Genomic DNA, 17,738 nt, shown 5'->3' with positions numbered 1-17,738 from the left:
TCCTCTGTTTAAGTAGTTGGATAGGAAAGTACTGGCAGATGATGATTATTGGAGTTTTTCGGATTGGATATTGCTCATTTTAAGAATCCGGCTTCGGAGTCGGATTGGAGTCGGACCAGAGAATTGAACAAGATCGGAGTCGGATCAGAGAATTTGTTGATCCGTTCCGTACTAGTAGCTACTCGGGTAATGTCAAGTCGGGATTAGAATCATTCTATGACAGATACCGAACGAATGATTCTGACATCCAAGAAATTCTAAATCTACTCTATGTTATACTTAAATCTTCGTTTGATCGTACCGTCACGTCACCCTGATATGTCTTCATAGCTGGCGGTTCAAAATCCCAAGAACTGGTCATATTCTGAAATCATTCTACATAACACAACGATTTTAGAAGCGTGAAAAAATTATTTACGAAATCAGAGCTCAACAGATACCGATTTGCAACTTCCAGAACGGAATATCACCTTGCAATAAGCGATCAGAAAATGCATTACTTCATATTTACAACAGAAAGCGAGGTACACCACGTAGGGACATTTTGAATGCGGAACGAACATGCGCAGTATGCCCGGATTCGTAAATGTTCATCACCAGATATATCATTCAATTAGTAATAACTCCGATTCAACACGGCATATTGCAGCACCAGAACTACTACGACAATAATGATGCCGAAGACTATCGATGCTACGTTGAGAACTCTCGCCGCCTTTGCTTTCGCTAGCGCTCCTCGAGGATCGACGTGCCTCAACCTATTTGCCTATAAAATCAGAACTGTATTGTTCATATCGAATTACGATCGCACGTTAAGATGCATTGTTCACAAAATAGAGCGAGGCGTTGAAAATAAAATATCAAGTATTTGAATATATGAATAATTTAGCAACACTGCTCAATGCTCAGCACCTCTAACTGCGTATTTGAGACCTCATTGAGCTGTTACGTTACAATGGTCCATCAAAAATGTTGATTTTCATATTTGAGGACTGTTCTGGTGAGATCTAGTGTCCTTGCCGACATTTTTTCGAATGCAACATTTGAAGTTGCTGAGTTATTGCGAAATATTTATGAGCTGACTAATTAATATGGTCAATGGCCATTGGTCATGCAATGTCGTACTAGCCATATATGCAAGACAATGCAACATCGTTCGTGGGATTTAATCAACCAGAGCGCGTAGTTAAACCCTGAGTTGATTGGATATTCCAAGTGCGTCAGTTGGGGTCGGTGTCTTTCTTCCTTGTTATGATTGTTTACTGGCAGGCTTCACAATTACAGGATAGCAATATTGACGCGACGGACGGTGCATGTGTTGTTAGTCGCGTTGAGATGTCGTGCCAATAAAATATATCAGTAGCCAGGTTGGTCACTATTAATAGATGACATATGATCGTTTTAATCGAAATTGCCCACTATCGTGTTTGATTGTGAATTTGCAATCACTCTGCGCAAGTAGTGATTACTTAAAAACAACACGCAGTCGTTTCAGTTCCCATGGACCATGAACGCCTGTTATCGCGGATTCATAGAATCCAAGGCAACAAAGCACCGAGTTCGATTGTTGCAACTGCTCTTCCAGCCACTAGTTCGTAAAATATGATAATTTGAACCCAAGTAGGCCAGGACGGCACACCGCCACAAAGCCATTCGGGAACTAACGGCGAAGCGGTAAGTTTCACGTTCCAGTTTCGCGTAGCATCTAGTATAGAAAAGAGTTCAGAAAAAAGAAACTATTTCCACGGATTTATCCATACAAGGAATATATCGTATTTAATGTAGACTCCAAGTTTAAAGCATAGACAGCAAAAACAATATTCAACGATTTTACTAACGTGACGTACTTAACTAGATGTTGATGTTAACAAGACAGCTATGGTTGATCAAAGTTATTACCAAACAAACGCTGGCTGCATGTCGGACGTAGAAACTAGAAACCCTTTGTAAAGACTACACGCGAACATTGCGATTTGCACGCGATTCACCAATTATGCGAAGATGCAGTACTGAATAATCCGTAGAGCAGTATCTCGGATATTGTAGTAACACCGTCTCATGGCGAGATAGCGAAGTGGTATATCGCACTGCTGCAGCGACGATGGGATGCGGGTTCGAATCAGACGGATGTCGACTAGGGCTGATCAAAATAACTTTGGATCCTGGATTGGTGGATAATCCGAGAATTATCAACGATAAACTAATATAACTTCGCTTCCACTCGTTGGAATTGAGTCAAATTTGTTTTCCATCGTCTTTGAAGACAACTCAGCAATTTCATGGGGTTGAGAGAAAATTTATAAAAAGTTATTTTTTTGCCTAGTAAATTAATATTATTAATTGGCTCTGCGTCGGTTTGTACTTGTTGGACTCAATGTTGGGATCAAGACATTACCTTCGAGTTACGAGTCATTTCCAGTTATTGCACATTTTGACTCAAGTCAAGTCAATCGATTTTCGAAGGTGACTCGAGTCAAGTCAAGTCACTCGATTTTCGGAGGTAACTCGAGTCGAGTCGAGTCATATCAAGTCAAGTCACGAGTCAAGTCACAATTTAAGTCAAGTTGCCTTGTCGAAGTGCGAGGCATGATTGAGTAGTCATTGATTTTGAACAGATGAACGAATATAGAGGTAAATATATACGCAAGAAGGCGTTAAACTGCATAAGCAATTTTTATTTTATTTTTATTGCACAGCATCAGTTTATAGTTACCTGCCAAGGAGATCCTTTAAGGATACGCCTCTACTCATTTGTCATATATAATAATAGAAAAATTTCAGTCTGTTCGGACTTCGCGGGCAGCGACGATACGGAGTATGACGCGGAATAATTGAAATTGTGATGTATGCACATTTGTACCTGGCAGGAATAAAATATTGCGAATAATCCAAGAATCATGCAGCAGCAGAGTGTGGTGAAGATTGAGCATCCCATTTCATCCGGCACATGCAATGATGGCGGAGCCTGTAAAATGAAAGCACCGTATAAATTTTGCGGCAAAGGGGTACTAAGGTTGACAAAGTCGATCTCACTGGCTTTATATATCAACTCTTCCAGTGTACTTCTGAAAGCTAAACATAGCTTCAATAAACGTGTTGAAGTTACTGTACATTGTCAAAATTACATGTGGGGCTTCACGAAAGGGTCCGTGAGACAATATAATAGGGAGGTTCGCGTTCGCGTTCTGTGAGTGAATCTCAGATATTTTGAGGTTGGTTGTCCCAGCCGATACATTTGGAGACGGTAAAAAAGTCAGCATGTACTTCAGCATTGTGGCATGATGCAGCATGAATTGTCGCTAGGTATCGTGTACAGATCATTAATATATCGCGTCACTGAAATGAAGGATTGGAACTAGTAATATGACATCACGTGACGTCATAAGTTCATTTTCGCGTTCACACGAACCAGAACCTTTCAGACGTTCAGACCATCCCTACAAAATATGTCATAGTTTCGGAAATCCAATTCTTTTCACTCATATTACTATGATATTTTTCCAAATGATCAGGTCACAATTTAAGCCCTTCATCTCAAATTGTTCAAATGGTACTGAAAGTGCAATCATGATGCAATAATACACGATAAATTAGCCACTGCTAAATCTGTCTTCGACTTAGCCAGACTTAGCCAGTAATTTAATTCTAATCTAATATAAAAAAATGTTTCCATGCTCCAATTGTGTTTCTGATCTAATTTGTTGAATGCTTCAATGCTTCAATGGTTCATTCTGATGCCCGATGGTGTTTCGTAATTCTACTTCTGTGATGTTCGGGTCGTCAAGTGGTTGTTGCGGATTCAGGTCATCTTGGCCGAATTGAATTTCTTGTGCCTCGGAATCTTCTATGTTTTTGTTACAAATTTCGCTCTCGATTTGTGCGAGTTCCTGTACTGATAATAATTATTTGATTACACAGCGTTTCATAGTTGGCAGGGGGTTGGCAGTCCTGGTTGGAGAGTTGTTTGTTCTCTCTTTCCATTTTTGAAAAGTTTCTTCGGCTACTCCTGCCGAGTTGTCAAGTTTGGCGAAGAAGTAACATATCATTATTTCTTTGTACTGTTCTTTACTCCATATGCGTTTTTTTCTTTTTTCTTTTGCAGCGGAGCTGTTTTGTCAGCCACAGTTCGGTGTTACAAAGGTGCCATGTTGAGAAATATCTCCTCTCTGGTATTCCTGTGTAGTCGGAGTTGAGGAGTCCTCTGGGGTCATCGGCCTGTTCCTACGGCGGGTACGTCCAGATGCGATATATCCACATCGTTTGGCCAGGCATCCACAGCAGTGATGCGACAGTTCAGAAGTTAGGTTAAGTTAAAATAAAAATTAAATATTCGATTTCGTAATAGGTTAGGTTAGGTTAAGTTACAGTAAATAATTAATTAATTTCCTAATATTATTATAAATTTTGAAAATGAGACTGTAGCGGTTATCACGTTATTGGTCTGGTGCGCCGCGGCATAAATTTCCTTCAGTAGTAATGTGCCGTGGGACAGCGCAATCAGTCCTTCACAAATCTGATACAACTCGGCGACGAGTTGGACTGAGTAATCGTTGCGAGTGTGACTCACGTCGAGTATTCTTAACTGACCGAATATAGTCCATACACAATAAGTCTCCCTTTGTGTGTACTGTAGATTGGCGATCAAACAACCCAGACTATATCATTTCGGTAAAACATACGCTGGCAATACTCTGAGTGAAAAATTACTTGAATAAGAGTCAGAATAAAGAGCTACGAGTAGCCTCTGTTTACGGTACCGCAGCTTTAGGAAAGAATGACTCGTGGTCCAACTTCTTCTCACATCGGATGAGGTGACACGAGCGTGACCAACCATTGATACGGACTAAATCACCGTGACAAGTAAGTTTTATTATGTCTTGTATAGGGTTTGAGCATAGAAATCCTTTATTTCGCAATCGTTGTGCGATTCTCGATTAATGATGTCGATCGATTCAGGTGCAAATTCCCCTAAACTGTTCAATAGAAGTTGCTGTTCTGTAAACATCCAATTGTATGTATCGAGATCGTCACCTAGAGATGATGTTCCCGGGCAATATAGATGTCAAGCTATTGAAATTCATTTCAGAGAGCAAATCATTTCTTTCTCATATCATGTTGGTTGGTGGGTCCCCTGTGTCGGAATATATATATGGCAAGCAATTCCTACTGACTATCATACTCCAAGATGCACCATAATAATTGGTAAGTAATTCACTTATATCAAATCTACGGTCACTCACCTGTACTCTGCCACGGCCGATGTAAGTGTTCTGGTGAATACTTGGTGGCACTTGATGTTGGTACATCGCTGGATAAGCGCCTGGCTGTGTCGTGTGAACTGGATACTGAATAAAATCCAGTTATTATGATTTTAGTCCTTGTTATAAGATATATAATAACGGAAAGTAACCCAACGAGAATCGACAGTTTGTATAATGTATATATATATAATATATATATTATATATCAGTGGTTCTTCGCCAGTAATATTTGAAAGCTAATAGTTTTCAAAAAAATCTTGACGAAATTCAATTTTATAATTGAGCTGCAGATATCCGGCAAACGACGAAATAGCGTTACATTAAAAAAGAAACCATCATTCAAATTGATTTGTAGGTTTTAACAGGACTTTACGATGCAGAAACCGCAATGAAATAACGTTTAAGTCGGGTTACCATACGTCCTCTTTTAAGAGGATTTGTCCTCTTTTTTTACTTTTTTGAAAGTGTCCTCAGAGGACGCCCTTTTGTCCTCTTTTTAAAGATTTTGTCCTCTTTTTTGAAAATCTAGGTCAGAGTTAGAGCAAATTGCGAGTGGTATGCTGTAAATTAGCTCGGGGCGACCGACCACAAAGTGGGAAAAATTCATCGGTTTTTGAGAATTATTCTCCGATTTTGCAAGTCTCAAATTTCTGAAAAAGTTTCCTCTTTTCAGATTTCCAAAATATTGTAAGCCTACGTTTAAGTAACTGAGCCACGCATAACAGGAGTATCACCAAACGGACAGCTGAACAATGTCTCACAAAATTGAAGTTATAATTTGTTGTTCTGAGTCGCATGAAGTTTGTGGTAATACCATTATCCTTTTTTCAAAGTTTTCCGGTCCGCAACCACTAATTTACATTCAATTACACTGGATGTGCATTTCTGAATCACCATTTAGCCGATCGAGATCTTTTGGAACGTGATTTCATATATGTGAAACTACGCTGTCTCATGTTTCCGATATAGGGTCGTTCGCGTCAAGAGTATTTCGAACTAAAGATTGAATAAACTTTCGATTAAACGGACATTATTGCACAACTTCAACACATGACGGTCAGCTATTCCCATGCCTGATACTCAAACATGTTCTTTGGCTTGTGGCTTCAAGTTTCCTGTGAAGAACACTGGAGTCCATACCTCGTGTTGTTATGTTAATTATAAAAGAAGCGTAATTACCGAGATAAACTATCGTGGGATAAGACGATGCGAGATAAATTACTGAAATCGATGACGTACCGCTCCATTGATGGATGAAGGGGAACGTGGAAATTTTTTTGTCACATTGATATCTGAATATCACATACCATAGATGCCGATATGGTTTGATAAACGCTCCGCATAATATTTCTGCTGCGTGAGAAACAACATCTATGTTGTTCATGTCTCTCGAGTTTACCATTGATTATTCGTATTTTTACCTACAAATTGAATAAAAGTTCGATGGAATGAACATTATTTGACAATTCCGATGCCGAGTCAAGCTCTTAGGCTTGTGACCGCAAGTTACAGGTCTGGAACACCGGAGGCTATACCGAGTGTTGTTAATTGTCGAAGAATCCCTATTTGCAAGATTAACTAGCATGGGCCAAGACGACGCGAGATAAGTTACTGAAATAGATAGCGTGGCTGTTTTATCACATTGATATATCAATTTCACACACAGATTCATCTCCGCTGTCGATGCCAATATTGTTTGATCAAAGCTATACGGATCATTTCTTCAACGTGCGAAACAATGTCGGCTTACGTCATGCAAGTTTACCCTTGACTATATTGATGGAAATTCGGCTTAACTATGAAATGTATTTATCGTACAGGATTCAGGTAAGCCTTGAAAATAGCCGGAGGGTGGAAAATCTTGTTCGTCGATACTGCTCTCTCATGTTCGCTGGCTGCTGGAGATTTAACATTTGATTTTGACGTGATTGCCGATGTAAAAACGACGCAAGGCACTACAAATTATCTCGTCGATGGTTTTCGATGTAGTCGTCGCAACTGTGTTACGGCTTTGATGTGGTATAAATCAATCTCAAGGAAACATAACCCTACAATCCAAGAACCATATATACATTGTCAATCTGTTATCGATTTCAACTCCTGGCCAAGCGAGGTACGCGATGGCGTCAATGAGCTATAAATCGCCAATCAACTAGTGAATCCGAAGATTCCTGGCAAAGTTACACACGGACAGTAATACTTGCGAGATATTCATCGTGTCACATCACTGTAACTCTTCACTTATCGGTCTCTGGTTTGTTGCAGATCACGATTTACCGCAAGTATATGGTTGTACTGTAAACTGATTCTGTGGAAAGACTATCGTGCACTTTGGCCTGACATACAGTCGGACTAGGCACATCGAGTCTGTCATTGATTTTATTACTTTGTGTCGCATAGTGCGGGACAAATTTTTCTGTACTGACTTTGTGATGCTCGTACGACTACGGCTCACTCTCATCACTCTCGCATGAATTCAAACATGGGGGTGGTGCGAACGTCTCGGCGCCTATACTTTACACTTTACGAAATTCCAAGTCAAAAATGTTGATGGTTTTGCCATAAAAGCGTAAAGAAAAGTGGAAGTAGCCTAAAAAGATGTAATCACTTAAATAAGTGGCGAAAGTAGTCAAAACATACTTGCATACTTCTTAATAGTGTAATTACTTGACTATCTGCCCCTGGTATCCTAATTACTTTTTATATGTTGAATCTATATTGATGATTGGCTGCATTAAAGATTGTTTGATAATGCATTAGATTCGCCATAACGACGGGTGCGTCATGTTCCGGACATTCGCGTATGCATAGAATCGAAGACTATAGTTTAGGAATCAAATCAACCACTATTATCACGTTCGGTTTGGACACAAAACCATCAGCCTCGGTCCTTATATATATATATACACTTTTACATGTATTCATGGCGATACATTGGCATGTCTCATTCAGTAACGTTTCATGCGGTCGAATAATGTAATGTTGTTCCGTTATTCTCATTTCGAATAATATTGGTATAGGTTCCTTTTACAGATAAAAAAAATTACCTGTTGTTAAACAGAAAACGCCCTTTAATGTTATACATTACAGGGGTCGTGTGCAACTTTACATTCCGCGACCTGTCGTTAAGAAATGAGAGTATCACAAACGATTGACGTCATCATGCCGGTTGAAGCATACTCATGATGACTAAATATACTAGGACAATCGTTCCTAACCTTTTCATGGCCGTGGCTTGTTTGCCGATTAGAATATGCTCCGTGGCCCACATATGTGGTAAAAAGACCACTAAAAGAAAGTCAACACATTCCCACACGCATTACCAAAAAATGCCAGCACCGTCGCAATGACCTACATGCGGGTCTATTTTGTATTAAGTTGATTGTTGACAAAGAGAATACAGAGGCACATTCACCTCGCTGTAAACCGGTAAACCATCAAACCAGTAAATCTATGTTGCCCACTGAAAACATCCCAAGTCCCAGAATACAGTAGGCCGTTTGTTCGTTTGTTTTTGTGCTTTTCGTGGTGTTTGTAAACTCGTATGGTCATTTACACCAGTTCGATATTCTTCATTTTTCAATCCCTAACTGCCGACTTATAGCGCGGCCCACTTCCAGGCTTTTTGTAAGACACCGTTTACGTGGATGAGGTGGCGAGGAAGAGCCTAGATCAGTGGTTCCCAACCTTTTTCGGTGGCAGGGCCAACTTTAGAATTTCAAAGTACGGCCGGGGCCGCACGAACTCCAAGGCAATGTAAGGAACCCAACATAGTCACCAAAATATGAAAATTGGCATTGTTCCGATCATTCGCTTGACGCCATTGGCCATTGTGTTGCCGCGTTCCCGTTGTTCAGAACAATCAACATTTGCTGGCTATTTCGGAGTAGTTTTATTGCCGATTCGTATTTTTGGAATCAGTGCGACACTTGCTTTCGATGAACACCGACATATCAAATTATTCGGACGCTTGGGTCGTGAGCTATTGGACTACCAATTATGCTGCTTTTTGCCGGCTAAGCAGTACGCATCTCGGCGTATTCAATCGTGAGTCACTTGTTGCACATCTATCCGTAAATTATAGTTATCAATACCCAGGGCCGTAACAGCACTTCGTCAGCCCCCCCACAAAAAAAGTTTCGCTTGGGCCCCCCATGCATAGGGTGATAAACAGAACTTCGAAGCCCCCAGACCCCCTCAGGCTAGATGGCTGTTGACCGCTATTTATCATCTAAATCGGGTGTCCGTTTTAGGCAGCTTCTCTCGACTAATCGCGCAAAGCGCGAAAAATTTCTATGATTCATGATTGAATCGGTCAATATAATCGGGAATTGCATATATATATTGGTATCAATTTTTATCCTCTCTCTGCTCACGTAATCAGATTGACCGGTTGAGCCGAGTGAGTTGTGTTTGATAAGGTAGGACCACTCAATAATAATTAAACATCTTTGGGCGTATACCCGTTGGCAGGAACGAAACAGCACTTCGTCAGGCCCCCCAAAAACACTTAGGTGTTGAGCTCCCATATGGTGATAAACCGACCCCCCGTGCCGTTGTTCGCTTCTGCCACGGAATCAGGATCCCCGTTTAATGAGCCAGCGTGGAGCGCGAAAATTATCGATAATTCAAAATAAAATAGGTCAATAAGATCGGGAATTGCATGCTATCAATTACTTGTCCTCTCTGCTCACGTAATCAGATTTACCGGTAGAGCTGAGTGAGGTGTCTTGGAAACTGCAGGGCCCGTAAATAATAATTAAGCATATTCATACGGGTTGGTACGACTTCGTTACATGATGTTATTTGTTATTTCGTGACCTCCAGTCTGCTATATCAAGAAATATAGAATCGACCAAACATACTAAACTAAAAGATGCACACGATTTCAAATTGGTAGTTCTTCACTGGCATATTATTCTTCCCTGCGGGATGGTAGCCTATTTGTCTCGTGACGTTCAGATTGCCAAGACAGGAACATTCGGCGCCAGTCATTTAGGCGCCTATGGTCAATTAAACCTATATGTATTTTGAATATACATAACGAAGTTTTCGGTCAGCGTAAGGGCAGTCCTTTTCGGCCAAGGTTTTCTCGCTGCCGATCGTTCTGGCACACTTCTTGGAGTCGCATGTTACATGGCCTAAAACTTTATATGTCTTCGCGCGTCGTGGCGCGGTATTGGCCAACGCCGATATGCCCACTTCTATAAATCTTGCGTATTTTATCTTGGCCGAAGAGTACCCAATAATTAAGGTACTTGGAAACTTGAAATCGCGCGCGGCGCGAAAAATCTTTGAAAAAGTTGCATAAAATTTCATAAAATACTCTATAATTTATGTTAATTCACTAAATAATTTTGTGGCCCCTTCGAGTTCGCTCCCCCCAATTGGGGGGCTTGGGGTGCGGCAGTTACGGTCCTGTCAATACCTATATCCATATCTATATCTATAGGTACTGCCCGTTCAACCGGAAAGTTAAGGCAAATTGCATTGAAACAGCAGTCACGTAATCTTAGCAGTCTACTCACAACTTTCCTGCAATCCTAATGGAAAACTCCGGACTCCAAGCCAAGCAAGAGTATTTTAAAAATATATTTTTTTTTCATAAATCGATTTCTCAATATTTTTGTGGGGGCCGCAAGAAGGCTAGCTGGGGGCCGCATGCGGCCCTCAGGGCCGCGGTTGGGAATCACTGGCCTAGATGAACCTGCAACATTCAGGTATAGGAATTCGACCTCGGTCGGACTCGCAACCGCAATCCAGTGGTGTTGAAATCCAGAGGTGGTCAAAGTAGTCAAGAAAGCTACTCAAGTAGAAGTAGAAGTAGCGACGAAAAAATCTACTCAAGTACGAGTAGAAGCACTTCCGCCATAAGCAACCTAAAACTACTTGAAGTAGAAGTAGAATTTACTGACTTTAAAAGTACTCAATTAAGTAAGTAGTTGTGAAAACGATCATAATTCGTTCACATGGATTGTAGAAAGGTGCAAATTGTGCTATGCGAAAGGTGACGATTCATATTGATGCATACCAGCAGGTATCCAATTTTCGATAGCATAAGCATTCATACACATCATGTAATGAAAATGATAGTATTGATATGGAAAGGCGATACTAATCCTCTGTTTTCTCGAACAGCACGTTTCAAAAAAATAGTATGGTATGGCGCCATTCCCCATATTTTAAGGCCCGTAGTTTAGTCGTAGAGCATTACGGAGAAGTTGTATAGCATATGGTGTAAACACTTTGCGCGATTAGTAAATGTCAATAATAATATGGTGGACCCTAAAAATGCCATATTGTGTAGCTTTATTTCCGGAAATTAAAGGCATAACTACACTTGCTTTTATACTTCAACATGTATGTTATCCAGACAAAAGAACTGATATTAACTATAACTCAAAGTATATGATACTGGGAATTGGAATTGAAACATAAATACTACTTCTAAAATCGGAACATGTATTTCATGCCTTTAGTCCAGAAAATTTCAAAGGTGGTATGCTAAAACAGCTCTAAAACTAACAAAAAAAGTTAGAGTCCACTTTTCCAGGTTAGGAAGCGTCATGAACATGCTAGATTACGATATGACAAGTAAATGCTAGATTGCGAAACATCAGATTCAAACGTTATGATGAGCCATATATACTGTGACGAATTATTTCATATGGGCGAAGGGCGACAATGTGGTGTGAACGGAACCACGCCAACCCGCTACCTAAATTATATTCATCGATACTTTCGTGAAATCATACTGATCACGCCGCATCCACTGCGCGCGTAGCGCGACAAAAATTCTGGGCTTTACCGAACTTTTATGAAAATTAAATGTTGATACTCCGTGGAAACAGCTCCAAAATTCCTCAGGCTATCTTCCTGATTGGAAGACTGAACTACTTCTACTTGACAAACTGAAAATAGCGAAAAGTAAGTAAGTAGATCACAAAATATTATTAAGTAGAAGTAGAAGTAGCGGAAATCAGATCTACTTGAGTAAGTACCACAAGTAGAGGAAAATTACTCGAGTATTTCGAAAAAGTAGAAGTACTTCGTTACTGACCACCTCTGTTGAAATCGCGGATTATCTCACCACGACAGTGGGTCGTGGCCGATATGCTGAAAGTCGCGTATCGCGAAAACGTAATATCCAATACCATAGATCTCATTTGTACGGATAATAGCCTATGCTTGCCTGAGGCTGCACTGTTGTATTTGGAGTGTACTGCGATGACGGCTGGAAATATTGTTGAGGCGCCGGCTGGTAGTACTGATGATACACAGGATGGGATTGTTCTTGAGGTACTGGCTGTGGTTGTCCAGTTGTTGATGGCGCTGCGAAGGGGTGATTACAAGATTATGCGTTCAATGTGGCAATGGGTACAATTCGGTTTACCGGGTGAATGTCTGTCTGAACTTCCCTATTTTGAATATACCGAAATCACAGAATGGCCGGACCTAGAATCAACCTATTTGAGAATTATCTCCCGCTTGTCTTTTTCTGTGAAAAACTTGACTATTGCGTTATAAATTATAGCGATTTCGAATCAAAACTGAGACTAGAATACATTATTGCATCGCCGACGATCGCCCTATACTATGAAAGTTTTCCTGGATTTTCGTCATCATTCAACATCTGCAAAATATTAATTCCAAAAGGACCTTTCTGCTGGTGGGCAAACACCAAATTCATATTTTGGATTGGATATTGTACATATTCACCTCATCATGACTCTTGTTTTGCTCGCGCAACAATCGAATGCCTGTTCAGCATTAATACTCTTTTCACCGACCCAAGCATCGAACTAAAAGTTTCCTTACGTTATTCAATCTCCTAAAACTGATGTGATTAAGCCACAGTTCGCAGAGTTAGATGTTTCAGTTACCGATCATTTATATGCTCAATTTTTTTTACTTCAACTCATATCGAAGGCAAACAGAACATACATCCTATGGCATATCCATCATTTTAATAAAAGACTGGAAACGATTTTAAGAGCTACTCCTGTTCTCTCATTCATAATAACATCTATAATAATAGTTAATAACAAGAACTTGGATTGCTTCGTGAATTTCGTTGTCATGTTGTTCACTATAGCCATTGATCTTTTTTATTTGCTTTTAAAATGAAGTGGTCGGCAATTCGGGAAACATATATTCTGCTGGAAAGTCTCTTCGGCTCGGTTGACCACCGGGTATTTTCTGTAGTTGAAACATTCATAATCAAGAAACCCACCTGTTCTAACAATATTGACATTGGTGGATAAATTATTGAGAGCCGTGTGGGTTGGCTGCAGTGATTCACCCACACTTTGGTCATTTCTCTGCGGCTGTTTCAATGCTTCTGATGATTTTGATTCTGAAATATCACGACCGCTTATAATTTTATTGCACATCGCATACAGCACAACACATTGGCAACGTGAATATACTCACATAGGTTCGAATAACCTTCCGTAACGCATGCATTGATACTCTTCTAGCAGACCCAAGGACCAGGCAGACTGAAGGTTTCCTTTACGTTATCCAATCTACGAACCCTGACGCGCTTACGCCCGCTCAAAAAGAACTATTCCTTCAATTCATATCCAATCGTGTTCATTGGCAAACAGAACATCCATGCGATAGCCTATCCATCATTTTAATAAAAGACAAGACATAACGCTGCCCCAGTTCTCCCATTCATAATAATATTAACAATAATTTGGATTACTTCTTGGATTTCCTTATTATGTTGTTCATTAGTCACAGCCCTTCTTTATTGTCAGCCACAATCTGGAAACCCCCCCGTTCTGTCAGTATTGACGTTCGTGGATGTATCGACTCTCATAGCAAAATCATTTGCAGTCGTGTGAGTTGGCTGCAATGATTCATCCACCCCTTGGCCATTTCCCTAGATCCAACTCTGATACTCACCGAATTTCGAATAACCTTCCATAATTATAATTAGATATTTGTTATGCTAGACAGATTTGCCTCTGGAAATGAATGAAAATGGCAACTTGAATATCCAGCTCTCTAATCTTGATATGTAAATGCTACCGAATATAATTTGTGGCACAGCCGCATATCACCGGAGGCATATCTCGAGTAATAATATCAAGTTATTGAAAATAACTTGAATCACTTCTTGGATTTCGTTATTATGTAGTTTACTAGTCACTGCTCTTTTTGATTTGCATTTAAAATGAAGTGATCGGCAGTGCTGGAAGCATATATTTTGGCAGAAAGTATCATTGGCTCGCTTTACCACCGGATATTTTGGGGTGGAGAGATAACGCAGTGGTATAATCCGCGTCTGCAACACCAATCGGTTGCGGGTTCGAGTACGACCGAGGTCGACTTCAAAATTCCCATGCACAAGTGTTGGAGGTTTAACTAGGCTCCTACTCGCCATCTCATCCGCGCAAGCGGTATCTTACAAAAAGCCTAGAAGTGGGCCGTGTCATAAGTCGGCAGTTACGTAATAAAAATGAAGATTATTGGCCTGATGTAAATGTCCATATAGTCGTCGACAAACACCAAGAAAACTCTCATAACAAACAAACCCCCAGATATAAACTTTCTCTAGTTGAAAAAAAACAGAATCTAGAAACCCACCTGTTTCACCAATATTGGGGGATATATCGGCTGCCGTGGAAAAATTATTGGGACCCGTTTGGCTTGGCTGCGATAATTCGTCCACGCTTTGTCCGTTTCCCTGCGGCTGTTGCAATGCCTCTGATGATGTTGATTCTGAAATATCGCCACCGCTTATAATAGATTTGCACATATCAAGCACAACCCATTGGCAATGTAAATATACTCACCGAAGTTCGAATAACCTTCCATAATTCTAATTAGGTATTAGTTACGTTTGACAGGTTGGAATGCGCCTGAATATGACTGAATAGTATAGTCAATTGTAAATTGAAGTTCTGTACCTCCAAGAAGCCTGGATATGAATGAAATCGGTAACTTGAATATCAGGCTCTCTAATCGTGATACTTAAATGATACCGAATATAATTTCTGGCGCATCTGCACATCACCAGAGGCGTATCTCGAGTAACATCTACAACGTCGTCTGTTGCTATGCGATGACTAAAAAATTGAAAGAATGTTTTGCATGTCTCTTTTTCCTGACTTCGTTATCGACCAAGAAAAATACTTGGAAGGCTTGAACTTTCAAGTGTGATTTATACAAATTAAAGATTAGAGACTGTACTCTGAATTTACATTATGCCGTTGCACTATTGTGACGTTTTCTATGTTCAGGGTGACTGGTGCACTATTCATTCTAAGGGAACAACACAATGAATTTCGAAAAATAATCTTCAAAATGAAGCAAAAATTCTCAAATCGCATGATGTATTCCTCGGCGTAAATGACGAGGAATTTTGATCAGTTCAGCAGATTTGACTTCTGAAATGAAGTGACGACGCAGCGAACATAAATACTCATGAATTTATATATTGGTAAGTAAATATCGGGATATAATCGACTGTAATTGAATTCGTGGTAGATACAATTAGTCTTATAATATTGGATTCCTTGTTAACATATACGACGAATTTCACTCTATATTATTTGTTTTGGGATTGCTGCGATGATTTGAACTGAGTGGAACTGTTAAGTCGAATGACTGTGATTAACAATACGGTTGCACGAAAATTGAGCCAAACTTGAACGAAAACTTATGGGGGCCTGCAACATAATTATTCATGGGCCGTTTCCGTATACCACCGTGTGTTTGACAGAGACTGAGAACCATTGTGCTAGGGTCTGCAACAGAATTATTTACGTGTCGTCTGGCGGGCCGTATCCGTATTCCGCCGTGTGTTTGACAGGCCTACTCTCATGTTAGGTCGATGCAAAAATCTGGTTGCTTTTTGTAACCAGGTCCGAAACAATATTTCTCCAGCCCCCTTCCACCCAAACAAAACACTGATCTTGGTTCCAGCATAAGGTAAACATTTTGATGGTTGGTAAATCTTGTTAATCAATTCTGTCAATAACATATTGGATCTTTCATATATTACTGTAAAATGCCCAAGCAGGTGGTACATCCAGCGGTTTCCAACCTGTTATGGTCGTGACCACATTCGCAATTCGAAAATGTTCTGCGGCACAGTTCAAAAATTGATAGGCTGATTACAGAACAAGGTAAGTTTGTCCAGACTTTCTTCCGGCCTATTTTGGAAGCTGATTACGCGCAACATCTTCGCGATCCACAGAATAAAGCCAAACGACCCTAGCTTTAAAAAAGAGGTCTCAAACCTAGATGTGCTCGCGGGCCAAATTCAAAGTTTTTGATGGTGCGCATACCGCAGCACCAATAATAGGGGAAATCAATGTATTTCAAAGCAGGCCTTATTTCCGGGTTTCGGGCATAGGCCTGCTCCTGATAACTAGGCAATATTGATCATGTCATTGCCAAAGTCAAATAGAATCAGCGTTTCATTTTACCTTCGAATGTTGGGACAGATGAATAACAACTTGAACACAATGGATACTGTGCCATAGCAACAGAAATGTGCAGTCGCCGAAGAATGCATTGGTGTTACAGCTGTGAAGCGTGGACTACGACAAGTTAATACTCGCCACATTTAATTGGCGATAATGCCATATATAAAGATATCCAAGATGACACAGGATGTACCCAATTGCCCAATACCCAATACATCAAAGGGGCAACATAATGTCAATGGCTGTTGCCATACCTACCTGCTATATAAATAAAGATATATAAATCAGCTACGCAACGCAAGCTACGACCTTTTGATACTTTACTATTTCTCATACCAGTTTGACAGTTTGTTCATGGTGTCCTATATGGTGTGGACGGACACAGGCAAATCTTGCGGCTCAGTGAAATTAGGCTACGTCGCACTTTCCATTTGGTCAAAGGCAATTTGACGGTAAGTTATGACCGGCTTGCCCAGCATTAAATTTGATAAAACGGGTATCAATGGAAAGCTACCACGGTACTGATTGCGAAAATGTAAATTTTATTCTGTTAATGGTTCTGGAGCTCCCCAAAATAAGCCTCGAATGTTGTATTGTAAATGAGTTTGGAACTGCATGTGACGCAACCATGCCGTTTGAGCAGTTCAGAAGCAAATGCGCACGAGAGTGAGAGTGTGAATGCTCAATCGCTTGCGCAACAATGGCCAATACGCTTGCAGCTTGCGGTGCTCCTCACCGGTTCCCAGACGTCATTGCTGCGTCACATTACCAAACTCCCTTACAATGCAACATTCGAGGCTTATTTGGGAGGGGAGGTTCCAGGACCACGAGCAGAATATATTCATATTCCCGCACTGAGTACCACGATAGCTTTAGATTGATACCCGTTTTATCAAATTTAATGCGGGACTTTCGGTAGTTGAGCCAGAAAGTTGACTTTGAAAAAAAAATTAGTCAATTAGTCTGGAAATTTTTGAAAAGTGTCTTTTTTCCAGATTCACAAATTATGGTAACCCTGGGTAAGGATTGTCGT

The 17,738-nt window shown here is 40.3% G+C and overlaps 1 protein-coding gene across 2 annotated transcripts in view; it reads right to left on the bottom strand.

Moving 5' to 3' along the window:
* LOC145453215 (uncharacterized) overlaps positions 1-15,286 on the bottom strand; it is a 184,652-nt gene extending 169,366 nt beyond the window's left edge. The window contains exons 1-3 of one of the 2 annotated variants that reach the window (XM_080331193.1): positions 15,068-15,286; positions 14,859-14,993; positions 13,495-13,617 (exon numbers count right to left, since the gene is read on the bottom strand). In XM_080331193.1, coding sequence (XP_080187319.1) covers positions 13,495-13,617; positions 14,859-14,993; positions 15,068-15,089 — 280 coding nt within the window. In that variant the 5' untranslated portion in view covers positions 15,090-15,286. The remainder of the gene's footprint in view (positions 1-13,494; positions 13,618-14,858; positions 14,994-15,067) is intronic. The other variant, XM_080331196.1, reaches the window with a different exon arrangement.
* Positions 15,287-17,738: the final 2,452 nt, after the last annotated feature.

This window comes from Botryllus schlosseri, chromosome 13 (genome assembly GCF_051294905.1).
Source record: "Botryllus schlosseri isolate E-star chromosome 13, Bs_hap1, whole genome shotgun sequence".
Classification (NCBI taxonomy): Eukaryota; Metazoa; Chordata; class Ascidiacea; order Stolidobranchia; family Styelidae; genus Botryllus; species Botryllus schlosseri.
Note: the sequence above shows the minus strand (reverse complement) of the source record. Positions and strands in the feature narration are given on the sequence as shown.